This window comes from Ursus maritimus, unplaced genomic scaffold (genome assembly GCF_017311325.1).
Source record: "Ursus maritimus isolate PB19 unplaced genomic scaffold, ASM1731132v1 scaffold_17, whole genome shotgun sequence".
NCBI classification, from domain to species: Eukaryota; Metazoa; Chordata; class Mammalia; order Carnivora; family Ursidae; genus Ursus; species Ursus maritimus.
This window is the reverse complement of record NW_024424119.1, coordinates 12,126,825-12,146,993: the sequence shown is the minus strand read 5'-3', so window position 1 is coordinate 12,146,993 and position 20,169 is coordinate 12,126,825. Positions and strand designations below refer to the sequence as shown.

The 20,169-nt window shown below is 36.8% G+C and overlaps 1 protein-coding gene across 3 annotated transcripts in view; it reads left to right on the top strand.

Annotated features, from left to right (window-relative positions):
- The first annotated feature begins 1,740 nt into the window (after positions 1 to 1,740).
- The window catches only part of HAUS6 (HAUS augmin like complex subunit 6), a 43,133-nt gene continuing 24,704 nt past the window's right edge, over positions 1,741 to 20,169 (top strand). Inside the window, exons 1-11 of one of the 3 annotated variants that reach the window (XM_008689810.2) lie at positions 1,741 to 2,246; positions 6,422 to 6,517; positions 8,321 to 8,399; positions 9,152 to 9,284; positions 11,537 to 11,663; positions 13,782 to 13,847; positions 14,324 to 14,372; positions 16,777 to 16,947; positions 18,584 to 18,777; positions 19,407 to 19,533; positions 20,004 to 20,106. In XM_008689810.2, coding sequence (XP_008688032.1) covers positions 2,119 to 2,246; positions 6,422 to 6,517; positions 8,321 to 8,399; positions 9,152 to 9,284; positions 11,537 to 11,663; positions 13,782 to 13,847; positions 14,324 to 14,372; positions 16,777 to 16,947; positions 18,584 to 18,777; positions 19,407 to 19,533; positions 20,004 to 20,106 — 1,273 coding nt within the window. In that variant the 5' untranslated portion in view covers positions 1,741 to 2,118. Of the gene's footprint in view, positions 2,247 to 6,421; positions 6,518 to 8,320; positions 8,400 to 9,151; positions 9,285 to 11,515; positions 11,664 to 13,781; positions 13,848 to 14,323; positions 14,373 to 16,776; positions 16,948 to 18,583; positions 18,778 to 19,406; positions 19,534 to 20,003; positions 20,107 to 20,169 lie in introns of all 3 variants that reach the window. The other 2 variants (XM_040631465.1, XM_040631466.1) reach the window with 2 other exon arrangements.

Here is a 20,169-nt window from a genome sequence, read left to right as displayed (position 1 = left end):
TAAGTGGCCTTAGCAAGTTACTATTAGTGGTGAGGTGGGTATAGAAAACTTTTGGAAGAAATTTCTTTTAAGATTTTATTTATTTATTTGAGAGAGAGGGAGCACAAGCAGGGGAAGCAGCGGGGAGAGGGAGAAGCAGGCTACTCGCTGAGCAGGGAGTCCCCTGCGGGGCTCCATCCCAGAGTCCTGGGATTATGACCCGAGCCAAAGGCAGATGCTTAAGTGACTGAGGCCCCCAGGTGTCCCGGGAGAAATTTTTCTGTAATAAGAAATGGAGTAGTAGCTAGAAGGCATTGGGTCAAAGGAATTTAATTTTTTAAGCAATGGAAGATAGCATAGCATGTTTGTATATTTATGGGAAGATTGGTGATGCAGGGGAGAATAAGGGACAAACGCTGGAGCAAACTCTTTGAGTAGGAGAAAAGGAATATGACCCATCGAATAAGTCAAAGGACTAATCTTAGGGAGGCACACCTTGATTGACCGAGATAATAAGAGAGGAGGAAGACTATATGGGCAAAGATATAAGCAGTTTGGTAAATTGTTGATAGGTCTTTTTTGGAAGCATCTATTAACTAGGACAAAAGACATTGAGAAGAGGGGAAAGAAGTATTGGAGTAAGGGAAGAGAAGATGTAAAATTGTATAGAGAGTGAGATTTGGGAAAAACAGGGAGGAGAGGGCAAGCCTAAGAGGCCATTTGAGTTGTCATGAAATTTTTTTTTTTTTAAAGATTTTATTTATTTATTTGACAGAGATAGAGACAGCCAGCGAGAGAGGGAACACAAGCAGGGGAAGTGGGAGAGGAGGAAGCAGGCTCATAGTGGAGGAGTCTGACGTGGGGCTCGATCTCGTAACGCCGGGATCACACCCTGAGCCGAAGACAGACGCTTAACCGCTGTGCCACCCAGGCGCCCCTGAGTTGTCATGAATTTTGAGCGACAACAGGCATCATAAATTGTGTTTAAGTTGCAGGTGTGGGGTAGGCAGAAAACTGGATTTAGTAGGGATTTGGCAAAGATAAAGCTGGCAAAGAGAGAAAGGGGCCAGAGAGCTGAGAAGAGGTAGAGGAACCGAGAGGCCAGAGCATTGAAAGGTCACCTATGGATATGTAAATCACCAAAAATTATCCCAAGAGGAATGCTGGAGAAACAAGTAAGTCTAAACCTTCTGCAAATGAGGTCCAACACCCAATCTTAATACATTACCTCCAAAAGCAAGAGTTGTGGGTGAAAGCATAAAATTCAAAGGAGCTGGTTTTAGGGAGGCGATTGTTGCCAGAGGAGGCAATGAGAAATAAGTAGGATACCCACCCCATTTCCAGATCCTGTTGTATATGGGGTGCGAGAGAGAAAACAGTCGTCAGTGGAGAGGGCTGCAGGGGAAACTGTTTGCTTAGGGGAGCGCCAGATTTTTACGGCTTGAAGAGGAAAGGAACATTCAGCATTTGAGAGCATGCAAGATTTTACTAACAACAGACTCGGCGCTTACTGGTTAGATGTCGTTACATCTCACAGCTAGTGAGACAGGTTAGGATGGAACCCAGTGCAATGCTTTTTCTACTGCGAGGAGCCACAGTCCTAAAGCTACATTTTTTATCTGATGAAATCGACCTATAGGAGCAAAAGGAACCACAAACACAAAACAGCAGAAGGCGCGAAGCCACGGGGCTACGGCAAGATAATACTTGAAGTTACGCAAGCGCAAAGAGTTCGCTGGCAACACAATGCACTATGGGTTTTGTAGTTTTTCGGCAGGGCCTGACTGGAAGAGATGGAGAACAGGGTGCATTGCATGGCGGGAAATATAGTCGGCCGTGGAAGTCCCTCCTCCACCGGAAGCTAGGTAGCGCCGGTGCTTATCGCTTTTCCGGAAGCGCGGGAGTCTTGGTTTTTGTAGGCTTGGCTTAGGCAGCTGTACGTAGTACCGTTAAAGGCTTCGTTTCCCTGAGACTTTACGGCCATTTGAGGCGACATGGCTCCGGGCGAGAGAGGAACAGGCGGTGGCTGTGGAGGGGCCGCTCCTACCTCAGGCTGCCCGTAGGGAGGGAGCCTGAAGGCCCTCTGTGTCTTTTGGGCCTGTGCTTACTTCTTTTGCAGTGATACTGCCTACAGCGAAGATGAGCTCAGTCTGGGTCACCTCTTTCGAGAAGAAGCATCTCTGGATGTATCTGCAGGCGCTCGGTTTCGAGCCAGGCCCGGCCACCGCTGCCTGCGGAAAGATCGTGTCGCACACGCACCTCGGAGTGTAAGGAACCGGGGTTGACGGGTGGGGGACTCCGAGGCGCTGGTGTGACCCACCCTTTCGCGGACCTCGCAGGGTGTTGAATCAAGCAGTCCAACGGTTACTGTGTGCCAGCACTGGCTACAAAACCCATGCGCCTTGTGGCGCCTGCCTGGTGGCAGAAACTGTATGAATCACGGAACCGGGCGGGAAACGCTTTGTAGGGGAGTCGTGTCTGCAGTTGGGGCAAGACTAGAGGGACAGCTTAATACTGCTTTAGTGGTGATGCTGGGTGGTCTGTGAAGTCCAGGGAGGGATGGCGAGTTCGTCGTGGAAGGATGTGAGAACAGTATGTTCAACCGCTTTAGGACTCGAGGAGCCTTTCAAAGTGGTTGTTCTCTAGTTTATAATTTTTACTTTATGAATTAGCCAACTGAGCCATTCCGCAGTTCAGAAAAGATAGTAGAAAAGGGTATTAAGATGGAAAGTAAAAATCCCTTCCCTACTTTGTCACTAATATAATAGTTATGATCATAAGTCTAGATACTTTGTATGCATTTCTGTGTCTAAACTTATCAACTTAGGGAGTGTTATCTTTCCCACTCTAGCCCAAGAGAAATTTGAGATACATAGGCTATTTCCCGTTTTCAGTCTTTTTTTTTTAATTTTTATTTTTTTTTAAAAGATTTTATTTATTAGTTTGACAGAGAGAGACAGCCAGCGAGAGAGGGAACACAAGCAGGGGGAGTGGGAGAGGAAGTAGCAGGCTCCTAGCGGAGGAGCCTGATGTGGGGCTCGATCCCAGAACGATCCCAGAACGCTGGGATCACGCCCTGAGCCGAAGGCAGACGCTTCACGACTGCGCCACCTAGGAGCCCCTGTTCTCAATCTTTTGACTTTTCTGATTGTTATTTCAGTTCTTCTAGTGGCAGCATTTTAATAATGTGCTTAGACGTCTATTTCTTGATGTATCAGTGTCAAAGAATCTATTGATTTCCCACTGTGTAATTTCACAATGAAAGTAACTGTTATTTATAACTCATTAGCTCACCCACACTTTCCTGCCCTCCCCTGCCTTCTTGACTTTTTTCAAATGTATGCTGTTTTACTGTCAAAGGTCAGAGCCGTAATTTTTTTTTGTTTGTTTTTTGTTAGAGCCGTAATTAAGTTTTACCAGTTAACTATTTTTTTAGAAGTTACTATTATTTACATGTAGAAGTGCTTTGTCTAGGAGCCTATTCTAAAAATTGACAACCAGTGGATAGCATTTATAAGGTTATAATTATGTATTAATAAATAGTCCAGTTATTTCACATGATTTAATTGCCCATTTTCTCTGTACTGGCAGAGAAGCTTGAAGCTTCTCCAGGCTTCCACTGAGAATGCTTACCATTGCCACTGCCTCCTTCTCTCCAGTGTTCAGCAACTTGAGTTTTCTCTCCAACTGCAGTCTGTTTTCTATCTTTGAAAATTAGTTAAAATCTGTTAAGTGCTGGGCTCCCTCCTCCCCAGCACTGTCATAAATTATCCCTTAGAGTCATTTCAGTGGGTTGTTAGGAGTGATCTATCATTTTGAAACAGGTGTCCTCTTTAAAATGCTTTAGGCATGAATATACTGTCAAATTTACTTAAAATTTTTTAATAGATTTTTTAATTCACTTATATATGATACGGGTATGCAGTGGTGAACTGAATAGAAACAAACTTTCCTCTTGCAGAATTTCAGTCTAGCAGGTGAACAAACCTTCAACAAAGATCTTATTAAAAATTATAATAAGTGTCAAAGTGAAGACAACAGGATACTATGTGAAAAAATATCAGGTTTGAGAGATGATAAGAAGGAAGGAACTTCCTATGTGTTTGTTGAGGAATAGAAACATTTCAAGGACAAGAGTTGTCTGACGTATGGATAAGCATGGGAACTTTAATCTTAACTCTTTTTTTTCAACTCGAGGACAAAGCTTTATCTGTTCAAGGGAGTACTCCCCTGTATTTGTTGTGCATGCAGTGCTTCACTGCTCCTTTTGTAATTGCCTAACTCCTAAGTCAGTTTCTTTTTAGAGTCTGAAAATAAGGACTCACCCAGTTGAGATATCCTACAGATAATTGTTGAAAATGTACCAAACATGGAAATATCTCAGATCGCTGTTCTAAGTGTTAAAAATATTTTCTATAGAGAGAATATCCTTAGATATATTCTATTATTTTCTAATGAGCCCCCCCCCCTTTTTGATAATGTCCTTAGTTTCTTCTGAGACCTTTCCTTTATAGTTATTTGGTTCTTTTGTTTTTAACTTTTTTTTTTTTTAAAGATTTTCTTTCTTTCTTTTTTTCTTCTTTTTATTTGACAGAGAGAGACAGCCAGCGAGAGAGGGAACACAAGCAGGGGGAGTAGGAGAGGAAGAAGCAGGCTCCCAGCGGAGCAGGGAGCCCAATGTGGGGCTCGATCCCAGGATTCTGAGATCACGCTGCAAGCTGAAGGCAGATGTTTAACAACTGAGCCACCCAGGCACCCCTTACGATTTTATTTCTTAATTTGACAGAGAGGGAACACAAGCAGAGGGAGTGGGACAGGGAGCCCGACATGGGGCTCTATCCCAGGACCCTGGGATCATGCCATGAGCTGAAGGCAGACACTCAACTGAGCCACCCCGGCGCCCCTTGGTTTTAACTTCTTTTGATGCTCCAGTGGTGAACTATTCTTTTGCACCCATGCGGATGACCTTTTTATACTAGAGTGATGGGGGAAGGCACTTATAATTTTTTATCTGATAACTTTGACAGGTTATTTCGTTTCCTTCTTGAGCGTAAACTTTAACTTCTTTTGGAATATGTGCTCCATTTTTTTTTTTTTAAGATTTTATTTATTTATTCGACAGAGATAGAGACAGCCAGCGAGAGAGGGAACACAAGCAGGGGGAGTGGGAGAGGAAGAAGCAGGCTCATAGCAGAGGAGCCTGATGGGAATATGTGCTCCATTTTTATCCCCTTTTCATTTATCCAGAGAACTTAAATTGCTTTTTTTTTTTTTCATTTCCCCTACTACTCATACTTCACTGCCAGGACTTTGAAAAATGGTGGCTATACCTCTGTGCCAAGTTGTTTTACCTTGGGAATTGCCAAAGTGTCGCTTAAAATCCTGCAGGTGCGCCGTGCAGCAGAACATGATACCGGAGGTGGATCCTTGTCATCAGCAGGTTGTTGCTATAGCTGAAGTTCAGAGAGCTCTCCTCTTCCTGGCTCTCGCACTGCCTGAAGCCTGAATTCTCTGTGTCTTACTGGACACCAGGGTTCTGGACGGGGGTGTGAGGAGTGGACATCCATCTTAGAGCAGTGGCTGATGACTCTGGCCCAGTGGCTGCCAAACTGCCCTTATGTTAACTCTGGCTTCCTTAATAGCCGTGTGGCATTTCTTATAAGGTTTAGTTTGTTGTTGTTATTTTTAAACATAATTATGTTTTTTCTAGGCTTGTCTTGATTAGTTAGGAAGATCAGGACAATCAAAACTTTAAAAGACTTGCTAGAACTACATTATATAAGGGTGGTCCTGGGGTTAAATGGTAAAGACCCTGGACTCTGGAGTCAGATGACGTATGTCATATCACTGCTCTTCCACTTCCCAATTTTATGATTTTGGATAGTTTTGGCAATTTATCTAACCTCTCCAAATTTAAAAATTTCTCATCTGTATGATGAGAATAATTAAACTACAATCTGATGTCATTAGAATTAACCCAAGGATAAAGCAGCTAGCTTTCATGATTGTGGTGAAGATTAGATGAGTTACTGCCTGTAAAAGGCTTAAAATAATACCTGGGAAATGATAAACTATTGGTAGCTATTTTTATTGTTATTCGATAAATGTTGGTTTATATCTCTTCAGCATATCATAGGCCACGGTTTTCTCTCTACTACCTAATTAGGTTTTCGTTTTCTTTTTGTGGAATATTCTCATGGCAATAAGGGAAGTTCTACCAGTTTTCTATTTGATCAGTATTATCAGAATCAGAAAATAAAAGCATATTGGTTTTCTTAATGACTTATAAAAATGTACATGAATAAAACATTAATTTGAATTCTCTTGAAGAGAATGAAAAATATGAATTTGTGTTAAACTCTTACACAGCTTTTGATGCTGTTTAGTTTTATTAACCATTTTCCTTTTTTTCCCCCGCTTTTATTTCTTTTTAAACTACTAGGAACATGTTTGACAAGTTGAACCGTGATGCCTTTCAAATCGTTTCTTATTTTTTGTTTCAAACGCTGGACCAGTCTCTCACCAAAGAAGTTTTCAAGTGAGTCGAGTTATTTTATTTTCTTTTTATGAGGAGTCATTCTCAAATTTGAAAAGGGAGTATGCTCTGATATAAGCCAGAATTTCAACTTTGGCCTTTCACAAATATGAATGGCTATCACAAAAGTCAGGTTTGAGTCCTGCAAATTTAGTGCTTAACCTTTGTAAATCTGAGTGATTTTTCTTTGGTACTTATCTTAAAATCATATATTTTAAAATCATTGATTATTTCATAGGTAAGTCTTTTGTTTTATAAAATGAGTTCCTAACATTCTTCTTAGTCACAATTACAAGGCAAAACAGTTAATCGGTACCAATCTATATAGTTTTACCTTACTTTTTTTTTTTTTTTTTTTTTTTTTTGCTGTTTATCCTCTGCCTTACTCCTTTTCCTGTAGGCAGTGTTACTTTTTTTGTCTATTTTTACCTTTTAGGTCTCTCTAAATCCTTATTATTTTTGTCAGTGATATATAAAAGTGTCAAGTGGTGTAGGTGAAAATCATTCCTATTAAGTTTAGTCTAATGTTAGATACTGTTGAATATTAAATAGTTTAAGAAGGAGGTAAAAACATGAATACCACTGAACTGTGGTTCCAAGTTATTTTGCATGTGATTTGGGCTTCTACTACCAGAAAAAGTGTTAAAATTTATTTTAATATTTATACTGTGCTATTATCCTCTTAAGTAGAAAAGCACAGGGTCTGCTTGAGGATTCTTTCCTTCTCCCTCTGCCCTTCCCCCAACTCGTGCTTTCTGTCTCTTTAAAAAAAAAAAAAAAAAAGCAACAAGTAAATGCATTGATTAGGCATTGTTATTTTTGATATTTTAGTCTTAATATTTTGTGTCCAGTTAAAGCTATGAGTGACCAGAAGAACATGTATATTTAAAACATCTTTTTTGTAAATCTCTATCATTAAGCTATAGGACTTACTCTTCCCAAATAAAAATAGATTTTCTAATTTTTTTCCCTTTTTCTGATTATAAACAAAATACAGTTCATATTAAGTAATTCAGGAAATACAGAAACATGTAAAGAAGGAGGCAAACATCATTCCTCAAATCACCAACCAGAAAATATCGCTGTTGACATTCCAGTCCTTTAGTCCTTTTTTTCGATGCATACTTAAGTTTTTATATGACTATAGAATGTATGTTGTGACATAGAAATATTAAAAAATGGGGGCCTAAACAAATAACTATGCTTCAGAATAAAAATTTAGCAGGGGAAAGCAATAGGTAAATTTTAAGTCTATTATTTTTGACTAAAACAGAGGCAAACTTTTCTTTTTAATAATTTTATATATTGTTTATCCACAAAACAGTAGCACACACTGACTATGATATGGGTTATTTCTAGGAGTCCAAAGCTCTCATGTTATTCCTTCTGTGCTCTTCCTGTGCAACCATTTATGTTTCTCTCTCTCTCTCTCTCTGTCTCTTTTTTTTTTTCTCTCGAGCTTAACATACTAATTTATTTATACCATCTTTTTGCGTTAGTCCATGAATTCATTGAGAGTGTTGTCTTCTTTAGCTGATTTGTAGTAATTTTAATGGTTATTCAGTCCTTCATTTAACATATGTATACACTGATGATTTGTGGTAAACAACTCAATTTTACAGTAATTTATAAAGAAAAAGACCCAATTTCTCACAGGTTAGCATCCTCCTTTAGTTGAAATCTGCAAATATTAGCCTTGGTTCATTTAGCATTAATGTTTCTAGTATAGGACAGAAGCTTAATGTTTAAAAATTTTGCTGAGTTCTTTTTGTTCATAATTCTAATGCTTTTATATCTGTTTTTAAGGCTTTGTTGGCCTCCATTTGACCAAAAGAGTGACACTGAATTCCGGAAACATTGCTATGAATGGTTAAAAAAGATTTCTGTAAGTATTCTCTTTCTGGGAGATGTAAACTTAAAGAAGTTAAAAACTACATTAAATTTTATTTTTGGCTTTATTGAAGTATAAGCGTACATCAAGTTTTTGGAGGTGAAAGTTTTTTAATGCTTTTATGCTAACAGTATAATAGCAAGGAAATATTTGTTACAGTAATATTTTTGATGGTTGTTGGTTAGGATTCTGCATATTTCTAGGAAACCAGCTTTGCTGCCTATGATGCATTAGAAATAGGTTTCTGAGTTCCTGGGAGTTTATGTCATAGTTTTTGTTTAAAGGAAACTTTTTTGATGATAGATTACTTTAGCGTGTGTCCCCATATAGTATCAATAATTGTGGCTTTGTATTATAATTATTTTTTGTGACCAAGTCCACCAAGAATTTAGAAAGATGCAAATATTCAACTTCTGGTTCAAATGGAATAATTCTACGTAATAGGAATTATGGCTATTATTATTATTATTATTTTTAAAAGATTTATTATTTATTTGAGAGAGAGCACTTGTGAGGCGTGGGTTGAGGGGAGCAGAGGGAGAGGGAGAAAGATATTCTAAGCAGACTTTGTGCTGAGCTCAGAGCCAGAAGTGGGGCTTGATCTCATGACCCTGAGATGGTGACCTCAGCCGAAACCAAGAGACGCCTAACCAACTGTGCAACTGGGGCACCCCGGAATTATGGTTATTACTGATAAGGTTATTATTGATTAGGTCTTCAAATTATCTTATTTCTTTTTTCCATAGGTGGAATGTGGAGGGAGCTTTCCTCAAGTTGTTGGGTCACTGTTTCTTTCTCCTGGTGGTCCTAAGTTTATTCATCTGATGTATCATTTTGCAAGATTTGTTGCAATAAAATATATAAAAACCCATTCTAAAAGTAAGTTAAATTTTTAGTAGGAATTTTTTTGTTTTGAGTTTTAAATTTTTAATTGTTTTTCATAATTTGTAAGTCATAAAGAGATTTTAATAAAGCAAGATAAGATAAAAACATTAAATCACCTCACAGGGTAATAGTTAATATTCTACTGGAACTGTAGTTTGAAAGCCTCTAATGAATGTAAGTAACTATTCAGATAATTTTATTATGTTTTAGTACAGGGGTTGGGAAACATTTTCTATATAAGGCCAGATAGTAAATATTTTAGGCTTTGTGGACTATACAGGATCTCTTTCACATATACCTCTCTGTGGGTTTCAAAAAATCAAAACAAAAACAACCCTTTAATATCACAGAAAACATTCCTAACTTGCTGACCTCACAAAACTAGCCAGAGGGCTAAGTTAAATTAGAAGCAACCAGTGTAATCAAGTAATCAAGAATATATATATATTCTTTTTTTTAAACCCTAAATGGTGACATACATTGGGTTTTGAATCTTGTGTTTTTCACAGAACAGTATATATCGGAGATAATCTCCTATCAGTTCATAGAGCTTCTTTATTCTCTGTCTTTAGAACTGCATATTTGAATGGATATACCATAATACGTTTTTTAACCAGTCTTCTGTTGACCAACATTTGGCTTCTCCCCACCTTTCCCCCCCCCAAATACAATGTTACAGTGACAAGCTTTAGATATATATGATTTTGTGTGTTCAAGTATATATACATATATGTGTACACACATACACATTACATGTATATATATACACACACAGAGACATATATACACATGCACACACACCATATACATATATACATATATATGGTGTGTGTGTGTTTGTATGTAATTCCTGAAGACTGCTTGGTCAAAGGAATTGTGCATTGTAATTTGCTAGTTATTATCAGAGTATTTTCTGTAGAGATTGGACAATTTATACCTCTATCACTAGTGTATGGAGACTTTCTGTTTTCCCAAAGGCTCAAACACCATTGTGTGTGGTCAGACATTTTTATCTTTTAGTCTGATAGGTTAAAGTGGAATCTCAGGGTGGTTTTAATTTGTATTTCTCTTATTTAGTTAGATTGAAAATTGTTTCATATGTTTAAGATGAACTTGTATTCTTTTTGTACTCTATATTCATAATTGTTGTCCATTTTTCTCCTGTTATTGCCTTTTTTCATATGTAGGAGCTCTTATTTATTACTATCCTTTCTCTGTGATGTGATATGTAAACGTTTTTTCCAGTTTATATTCTATGCATGATTTTTAAAGACTTATACATGTGATCTTGCTGTATAAGTATTTGCATATTTAAAATTTCATGCAGTGTAAGCATTGTTACCAGTTTTTCCTTTCATAGGTGGTCTACTCCAATTACAGGCAGCCCAAAGTATTTTATATGAAATATGTATGTTTGGATTTAACAAGAGTTTGTTGTGCATAAGGCTTCTGAGCATGGGTTGTCCTATTTCCTATTTCTGATTCAAAGCAATTCTGATCAACATGTTTAGTGTCTAGATGACTTCTACATTCAGTGAACTTATCCCCAGTTAAATATAGAATTTGTGGTTTCTTTGGGGGTAACCCTAGGACTTGGATTAGTAATGTTAGGTACAGTGGAGTGGTCCCTGTTTTCTGAATATCCGTCTTTATTGTATTGAGCCATCTTAAAGTAGGATTTATTACAGCTAAAAATGTGGACTGTGAAATGTTTGGATGGATTGTTCTCATGGTCTGCTTTGATCATTAGTAACATAGCCAAGAATTTTTTGAGGAATGGAGACTGATTTTATTTGGTTGTCCTGTTGGTCTTACTAGATAGAAAAATAAACTCATGGCAGCAAAGGAGGTGTTGTGATCTCACCTCATCTCTTTTAATTCATTTTCTTCCTTCGTTGTAAAAAGATCCTGTTAAGAAGTTGCTGATGTATAACAATGTATTTGTTCATGGATATATCAAGCTGTGATAATAAGAATTATTTGAGGCCGATAGACGCTCAAAGTTTTTAATTATGTAAAACAACTCAACCTCAGATACCCTTTTTTAGTTGCGTACTTAAAAATAGGCTTCCTTGCTTTTGTTAAAATTAGTTGTGTCTGTTTATGTAGCATACCAGTTTTTAAGGAGTTGTTAGTTGACGAGTTATTAATCTCTTAAAATTAATAAATTTAAAATTTTCGATATATGATATTTGATATTTTCTATGATCTTGTTTTCCATGTAGCATCTTCTATACGTTTTACAGAGACATTTAATGTAAAGCCACAAGATATGCACAAATGCATTGCCAGATGCCATGTCGCACGTAATAGATTTTTCCATGTTTTACAAAGAGAAGACTGCATTACCCAAAAGTATCAAGAAAATGCACAGTAAGTAATACATTGACAGTTAGAAAATGAAAATTCCAGGGGCACCTGAGTGGCATAGTTGGTTAGGCATCTGACTCTTGGTTTTGGCGTCGGTCATGATGTCAGGGTTGTGAGACCTAGCCCCGCTCAGGGCTCTGCACTGGGTGTGGAGTCTGCTTAAGATACTTTCTCTCGGGGGCGCCTGGGTGGCGCAGTCGTTAAAGCGTCTGCCTTCGGCTCAGGGCGTGATCCTGGCGATCCGGGATCGAGTCCCACATCAGGCTCTTCCGCTGTGAGCCTGCTTCTTCCTCTCCCACTCCCCCTGCTGTGTTCCCTCTCTCGCTGGCTGTCTCTCTGTCACATAAATAAATAAAAAATCTTTAAAAAAAAAAAAAAAGATACTTTCTCTCCCTCTCCTGCCCCTCCCTCGAGCTGTCTTTCACCCCTAACTCCCCCCTCCCCCTCACAGAAAATGAAAATTCCTTTCTTCTTGAACAAATGTCATCAGTGTACCTTCATTCAGTGGCCGTAGTCCATGCCTACCTCAAAACCCCTTCGTGTCCTCTTTTCATTTTAAAGCCAGATAACTTCTGAATAAGATATTTTAAAACTGTGCATATTGTATATGAAACTTTAGAGCAAAGGAAAATATTACCTTAGTTTAAAAATTCAGTATCTTAGGTGTTTTTCTTTTTTTAACATGGATATACATTTTTAAGCTGTAATTATTGTGCTCATTCTATTTTGTATACTTTTTTCTCTTCATATTTTATTCTGTAAATTTTTCCATATTGCCATACTATATTGCTGCTTCTTCTTTTTTTTTTTTTTTAGAGATTTTATTTATTTATTCGACAGAGATAGAGACAGCCAGCGAGAGAGGGAACACAAGCAGGGGGAGTGGGAGAGGAAGAGCAGGCTCCCAGCAGAGGAGCCTGATGTGGGTCTCGATCCCATAACGCCGGGATCACGCCCTGAGCCGAAGGCAGGCGCTTAACCGCTGTGCCACCCAGGCGCCCCCATACTATATTGCTTCTATTAAAATTTTTAAAAATTATTTTTATTATTTTTAAAATTTTCTAAAGTATATTGCTTTTAATATCTACTTAATAGTCTGTTGAGTATCCATTAAGTGGGTATTCCATCAAATAGGTGTTCTGTAGTTTATTTAACCATCTCATCTAATGTTATATTTAAGTTCCTCTTGTCAGCAATTTTTTTCATTTTATAAAATTTATTAAGAAGTAGGCACAAAACAATCAGACAGCCTGTTCTAAGTATGATGAATTTCATACCCGAAGGGAAGATACATTGCATTTGTGGCTACAGGATTAGTCAGTCATCTAGTCAGATGAGACAATGGAGTCTTCCTTTGTGGAAGGAGGAAGCACACCAGACCAAATGGTCTATGTCTAGTGAATGCCTTTGTCCAGTGGTACTTTTCTATGATAATGGAAATGCTGTATAACTGCATTATCTGACATAGTAGCCAGTAGTCACACATTGCTACTGAACATTTTAAATATATCTGGTATGACTAAGGAACTGAATTTTTTATTAATTTAAATTTAAATGTAAATAGCGGTATGTGGTTGGCATTGTCAGCAAATTTTTATTTGAGTTACTTCTGTGTGCCAGATATTGTTTAGGCACCGTCCTACAGCATTAAACAAGACAGGCAAGGTTCCTACTCTCAAGAAATAGAATGTGTCTAATTTTTTATGATTATAAACAACCACAGTAAGACAACTTTTTAAATGTTGTGTCATCTATTGTGAAAACTAGAAAATCCTTTGAAATCACCTTAAAACTACAATGTCGCCCGTCGTGGGTAACATTTAAATTTATCCCCTAAGCGTGTGTGACAGGGATAAGAAAGCAGAGTAGTCTTACTTCCAGCATTTTTCTTTGAAGACAGAGTGTATATGAGCCAAGAAGTCCTGTTCCACCTCAATAGCTGCCTGTATGTTAGATCACTCCTGTAACTCTTGAAGGAAGTCTAGACTCCTTTAGCTGGCTGCTGGATGCATTTGGAAGAGAGGTCTTAAGCAAAGATAAGAAATGGGGGAAAATGTCAAAGTGGTCTACACCAGTTAATTGTAATGGAATTATAGTTGTCATTTATATGTTTTCTTACAGGTTGTCAGTTAAACAGGTACGAAATTTGAGATCAGAATGTATGGAACAGCAAAACCAAATAAAAAAGTAAGTGACCTTTAGATCAGAGCTGAAAGTTGCCTTAGTGCAGCTCCTGCATTTTACCAGTAAGAAAACGAATCCCATAGGATCAGAACATAATTCTGATTCCTACTCCAGTTTTTCTAATACATTTATTGCTTTCGGGGTGCCTGGGTGGCTCAATTGGTTAAGCGTCTGCCTTTGGCTCAGGTCATGATTTCGGGGGTCCTGGGATTGAGTCCCGTGTTGGGCTCCCTGCTCAGCCGGGAGCCTGCTTCTCCTCCTTCCTCTGCCGCTTCCCCTGCTTGTGCTCTCTTGCTCTCTCACTGTCAAATAAATAAATAAAATCTATTAAAAAAATTTATTGCTTTGAGCTAGAATTTTATTTTTGTTTTTCATTGGAATGGTTGTTGGTGGGTTTATAGATCAGTTCGCTCTTTTGATGGTAAATTACCATGAGATTTTTAAAAAATGACTAATGAGATCATTTATTTTTTAACTAGAATGGAACCCTATGATGACCAAAGTAATCTACAAGAGAAAATCCAGAAGGTGAGGTAACTTTTTAAGGGAGAAATTTAATCTTTCTTTCTTTTGTGATGTGCAGTGTTGACTTACTAAATTGGACTCTTATGTTCTCTGTTTTTATCATTTCTTTTGGTAAAACTGTTGCATTTTTTTAAAAAAATTCATTAATAAGTGATATGTTGAGGTATCAACAGGGTGCCTCTAAAAAGCATGAATATAATGGAAAAATTAACTTAAAATTTATAAGACTAAATATATACAAAAGCAGTTTTAAATATGGTTAAAAGTTCAGCTTGATTGTAACTTAATCAGTTGTGTTAATTTATGTAAATAAAATATGTTAATTGAAGGGAAATGGTAAGTATGGAAGAAAAATGAGAAGTCACATTGAAGCTGGGTTGGCCGTAGGGAGGAATCTGGCAGACATAAATAATCTGAGATTTTCAGAGGGTGGCTTTGATGTGAGATTGGAGTGTTTTCTTAGGCTTTTGTGTTTAGAAGAAATCTCTCTCAAGCTCTTTGTTCTGTTTTTATGGTTACTGAGCTGCTTTGGGTGTTAATTTGGCTTCCCAGGCAGTTTGTCACTGGAAAAGGTGAGTGCCCTCCTCAGGAAATAATTATTCAGCCATTCATTGAATTCTTATTGATCACCTGCCATGTGCCAAGCATTGTAGATATTAGAGCTACAGAAGTGAAGGAAAGAAGCAAAGTCACTTCTTTCATGGATCTTCCAGCTTCGTGAATATGAATACTTCTATTACTGAACACAGTATCTTTGTAAATTTAATAGGTTGATGTGAAACCTGTTTAAAAGTTTTCACATTGATCTCTCCTGAGTTTGGTTAATGTTCACTTTCTCTGTGTCTGGTCAATTTTTTATCCATTAACAAGATAAAAGTAAAAATCTGAGAACCAGAAAAAAAGAAAAAAAAAATCTAAGACTCAGATCCTGGATCTTTGTCCACCAAGGAAATGCTATCCTGTGAGACCTCGGGACTGCCAGCCAATGAGTCTTCTTTGGGGACAGCTTTTACCTTGTACCACGGGAAGACACAAACACAAACATGGGTATAATTACTGTGCCTCCCACCTTTATAAATTCTTTTAAGGCATAACATATGTACAAAAAAGTGCAAAAGTCTTAAGTGTATAGTCTGATAAAATTTCACAAAGTGAATACATGTATTTAACCAGCATACAGTTTAAGGAACAGAACATTTCCCCAGAAGCCGCAAGCCCCCTTTCATTTACAACCATTTTCCCCCCAAGAGTAAATACTTCCCTTACTTCTTACATTAAAGATTAGTTTGCCTCTTCTTGAACTTTATATACAGGGGAGTATATAGAATATATTCTTTTGTGTTTGTTTTCTTTGATTCATGCTGTTTTATCTGTGCTGTTGTAGCATAGGTTGTAGTGTGTTCATTCTCAATGCTATGTAGTGTTTTATGAATATAGCACAACATATTTTTTTTTTTTACTCCAGGTAGCTGTTTGGGTTAATTGCAGTTTTTGACTATTACAGATAGAAATGCTGTGAACATTCTTTAATTTTTTTTTTTTTACTATTTTAATTGAAGTGTAGTTGGCACACAGTGTTATATGTAAGTTTCAGGTGTACAGCATAGTGATTGGACAACTCTTTGTTATGCTGTGCTCACTGCAAGTGTAGTTACCACCTATTAACCTTATTACACATGCATGTAATGAACATAAACAGGTTGGTATATGCCTAAGATTCTTTGCTTTTAAAGAAGCATTGTTTTTCATATTTTAACCTTTTGAAACTTGAATGACTCTTAAAATTGATGTGTAGTGGTTCTTTCCCCTCCCTGCCAAAATCTTTTATTACTTCTCCCTGAAAAGTTTTTGTTTGTTTGTTTGTTGTCGTTAAGGATTTTATTTATTTATTTGGGAGACAGCATGAGTGGGGTGGAGGGGCAGAGGGAGAGGGAGAAGCAGGCTCCCCAATGAGCAAGGAGCCTGATGTGGAAATGTATCTCAGAACCCTGGGATTATACCTGAGCTGAAGGCAGATGCTTAACCAACTGAGCCCCCCAGGCATCCCTGCTGAAAAGTTTCTGTTAGATTGGTGGCATGTCAAAACACGGGAAATGGTAATTGCATCTTGGTAGTATGAAGTTTCTTAGATTTGTTTCAAAAATCATGGTGGGCTAAATTCTCCTGAGAAATTCGTGTTTTGTTTTGTTTTATTTTTCTCCTGAGAAATTCTTTAGTTTTAAAATCCCTTTGGAATTAGTATCAGTGCTTTTAGACAGTTAATTCATTTTCTCACCAGAAATCATTACAGAAATACTTCATTTGTTCCTGAGAGTGAGCATATGTTTGTGTTTTACATTTCTTTAATACATGTACAGGTTATGTATAGACTTTTCTCTGTTTTCTAAGGTTTTCTCTGTTTTCTAAGGTTCGGTCTTTGTGGGCTTCAGTGAATGAAACACTCGTGTATTTGGAAAAAGAAAGAGAAGTTGTTAATGCAGTCCTTAATCTTGTTAACCAATATACTTTAGATGGAACTAACGTTGCTATCAGTATTCCAAGTCTCTTACTTGACAAAATAGAGAGACAAATGTGTCAGGTAAGCATCTGATACTAAGTAAACTGTTGAGAAAACTCTCTTTATGTAATTATTATATATAATAATAATAAATACTTGTATTGTTAATCTTGTTAACCAATATACTTTAGATGGAACTAACGTTGCTATCAGTATTCCAAGTCTCTTACTTGACAAAATAGAGAGACAAATGTGTCAGGTAAGCATCTGATACTAAGTAAACTGTTGAGAAAACTCTCTTTATGTAATTATTATATATAATAATAATAAATACTTGTATTGAATATATAATATATAATATATAAACATAAATAATGTATATTCTTTCTCTTACAATGTTTTTCTGTCTTCAGAATTTATTTTTGTGAATAAATCTAGTTAAACATTCATAAAGGCTGTTGTTAACCATGTATATATTATATATAACAGTGTATATATTTATATACAGTAACTTTTATTAATTGTTCATCCTTTTTGTGGTGCTACATCATACCGTAGAGAGATGGAGGAGGTTACTTAGTAGGAGGATGATATAGTACTAGTTCTCTATAAGTTCTGAAGGAGAGCAGCAGTGATCTCCTATTTGCTGAATGTCTTTTTAAAATGTCTCTATCCTGTGGTTTCTCTCTCATCCTGATGCTGGTAAGTATTTTAGTCTTTTCTTCCATTAGCTTTTGTGACCTAGGTGTCTTTCCTCTCTTGTGGTTTTTCATCTGCTGTTCTCAGTTTTTTCTACTGATTCCTTTTTCTCTAACTTTCAGATGAAAGTGTTTTCTATGGTTCCTTTAGTGCCTACTTTTCTTTCCCAAATTACAGTCATCTGTATTTTCTTAATTCTATGGTTTCATCGGTGTCATAGTATTCTCCAGTTTCATAATATTCCCAAATTGGTATTTCCAGTCTCTCTCCGTCAACCCAAACTCCATCAAATTATTTCCACTAGCTTATATGACATTTCCATCTGGATAACCCGGCTGTATGCCAGGCATTAATTATAGTATAGGGGAATACAAAGGTAAAATAGTGTTGTGATGCTGAAAAGCTTTCACTGTAATAGGTAACACGCCAGGCACTGCAAATTCCCAGGATGTAAAAATCAGAGTCTGCAAATTCAGATTCCTACAGACTAAATAGGTAATATATGCTAATTGTGTGTAACAAAAGGGGTAAAGTAGGAAGTGATGAGGTCTTTGGAGAAATAATAGTTTTTATGTGAAATCTAAGATTTTTAGTTGATTGGCAACTAATTCAAATGATTTTAAAATACTGGAATTGTGCAGGCTAAATAAACATGTTTGGATTCAGTTGTTATGGGCCATCAATTTGCTACTTCAGTTAAAACATGAATTCATGATCTTTCACCAAACCTGCTCTTTCTCCTTGGTCTTCAGTTTGCTTTCCATTTATTTGCATTTCTTTTATTCTAGCTTGCAACTTTTTTGCATAATATAAAAACATAGCACGCCATGTTAAATTCCTCACAGTAGTTTTCTTTGGACCAAAATTGTTTCCTTGGCTTCATTTTTGGGTAGACATTTGACTTTTTTCCCTCTTCTTTAAGGTAACCTTTTTATATAATAGTAAAAAATGTAAATATATTTATCTAACAGTTTATTATCTTAAAAGCCACTTTTTTTTTCCCCCTCTGAATCCTTAGTTGCACATTGGAAATGTTTATGAGGCTGGAAAATTGAACCTGTTAACAGTTATTCAGTTATTAAATGAAGTTTTGAAAGTAGTGAAATATGAACGTTGTCAGGCCGACCCAGCAAGACTGACAATAGACCTTCACTTCCTTGAAAAGGAGACCAAACTTCAGAGAGAGAGATTATCAGATCTGAAGCATATGAGGTACTGTAGAAAGATGTTTTGTTGCATTACTGGGGGAGGAGTAGGGTGGTTTTGATAATTTCTCAGCAGAACTCATGTAGTTGACAACTCTTTAGCTTTGGCAAACAAGTAAGAACATTTTATTAGAACTCAGAAACTCCAGAGAGACACATTAAATAGAAAGGACAATTAATGTAGTTTTCTTTTTGTCTAGAATAAATTATTTGCCCTTAGTAATAATGCTTTATGAAATAATTTTAACAAAGCTTTTCTTTGGAGTCTACTTAATAAAACTAAGCCTCAGAAAAATTTTTTATTCGAGTGGAGTAACTGGGAGGAATGGGCTGCCCTTAGGAGTGGATGGAGAGTAGGTATAGAATTTGGACTTGTTTACAACTAGGGAAAAAGAATATTTTAAAGATAAGTGGAATAATAGATGTATGATTGCTTTCTGGTCTTTAAAGGCAAAAAGGTAGTTTAGGTTCTGAATGTTCATTGTGAGAGTTTATTCGGTTTGTATGTGCTGTACTGGTTGAACTTCCAGCTATGTTTTCTTCCCTTTTTTCTACAAACTGTTGTATTCTTAAATTTTACTCAATATTTTTATATATTTATGTTTTGAATGAAGTTCTTTTTTTATGCTATCATAGGTGTAAAATTAAAGAAGATCTCACCAGTATAAAACATTCTGTTGTTGAAAAACAAGGAGAATGGCATAAGAAGTGGAAAGAATTTCTTGGTCTGTCTCCTTTCAGTCTAATTAAAGGTTGGACTCCAGTAAGTAATGTTGACTTGCCTTTTGGAGAGTGGTTTAATATAAGGCAATCTTTTGATTTATGTTACAAATGATCTAGGAATGCTATTCCTGTGTACGTTGTCATCTTTGCACCTGAGCCTAAAGTTTAAATGTTTTGGTTTCTGTAATTTTTCTAAGTACATATTAGAGTATTCATCAGGCTGCTTTGTGATTTATAGTTAATATTTTTAGATTCAGAGGATTATATTAAAAAGAAAGACATTTCTTTTGCTGTGAGGTAGTATTACATTTGAGGCACAGTTGGAGGACAGAGTAGTCCCCTTGTTCTAATATTGTACTCCTTGGTTTAAAAATAGTTCTAGGATAATTTACATGCTTGGTAATTCTGTCTTCGTTAGGGGGAAAATCATCCATTCACAGATTAACTTAGTAGTGTTATTGTGGTAGTGAGTACATGCGTATTTCAAAATGATGAATTCTGTGTTTTAAGGCTGTGGATCTTTTACCACCAATGTCTCCTCTTTCATTTGATCCTGCTTCAGAAGAAGTATATGCAAAGAGTATTCTTTTGCAGTATCCTGCTTCACTTCCAGGTTGGTTATTTCTTTTTCTCTCTCTTAAACCTCCTTCCCATCAGTATTTCTCACTATGATAGC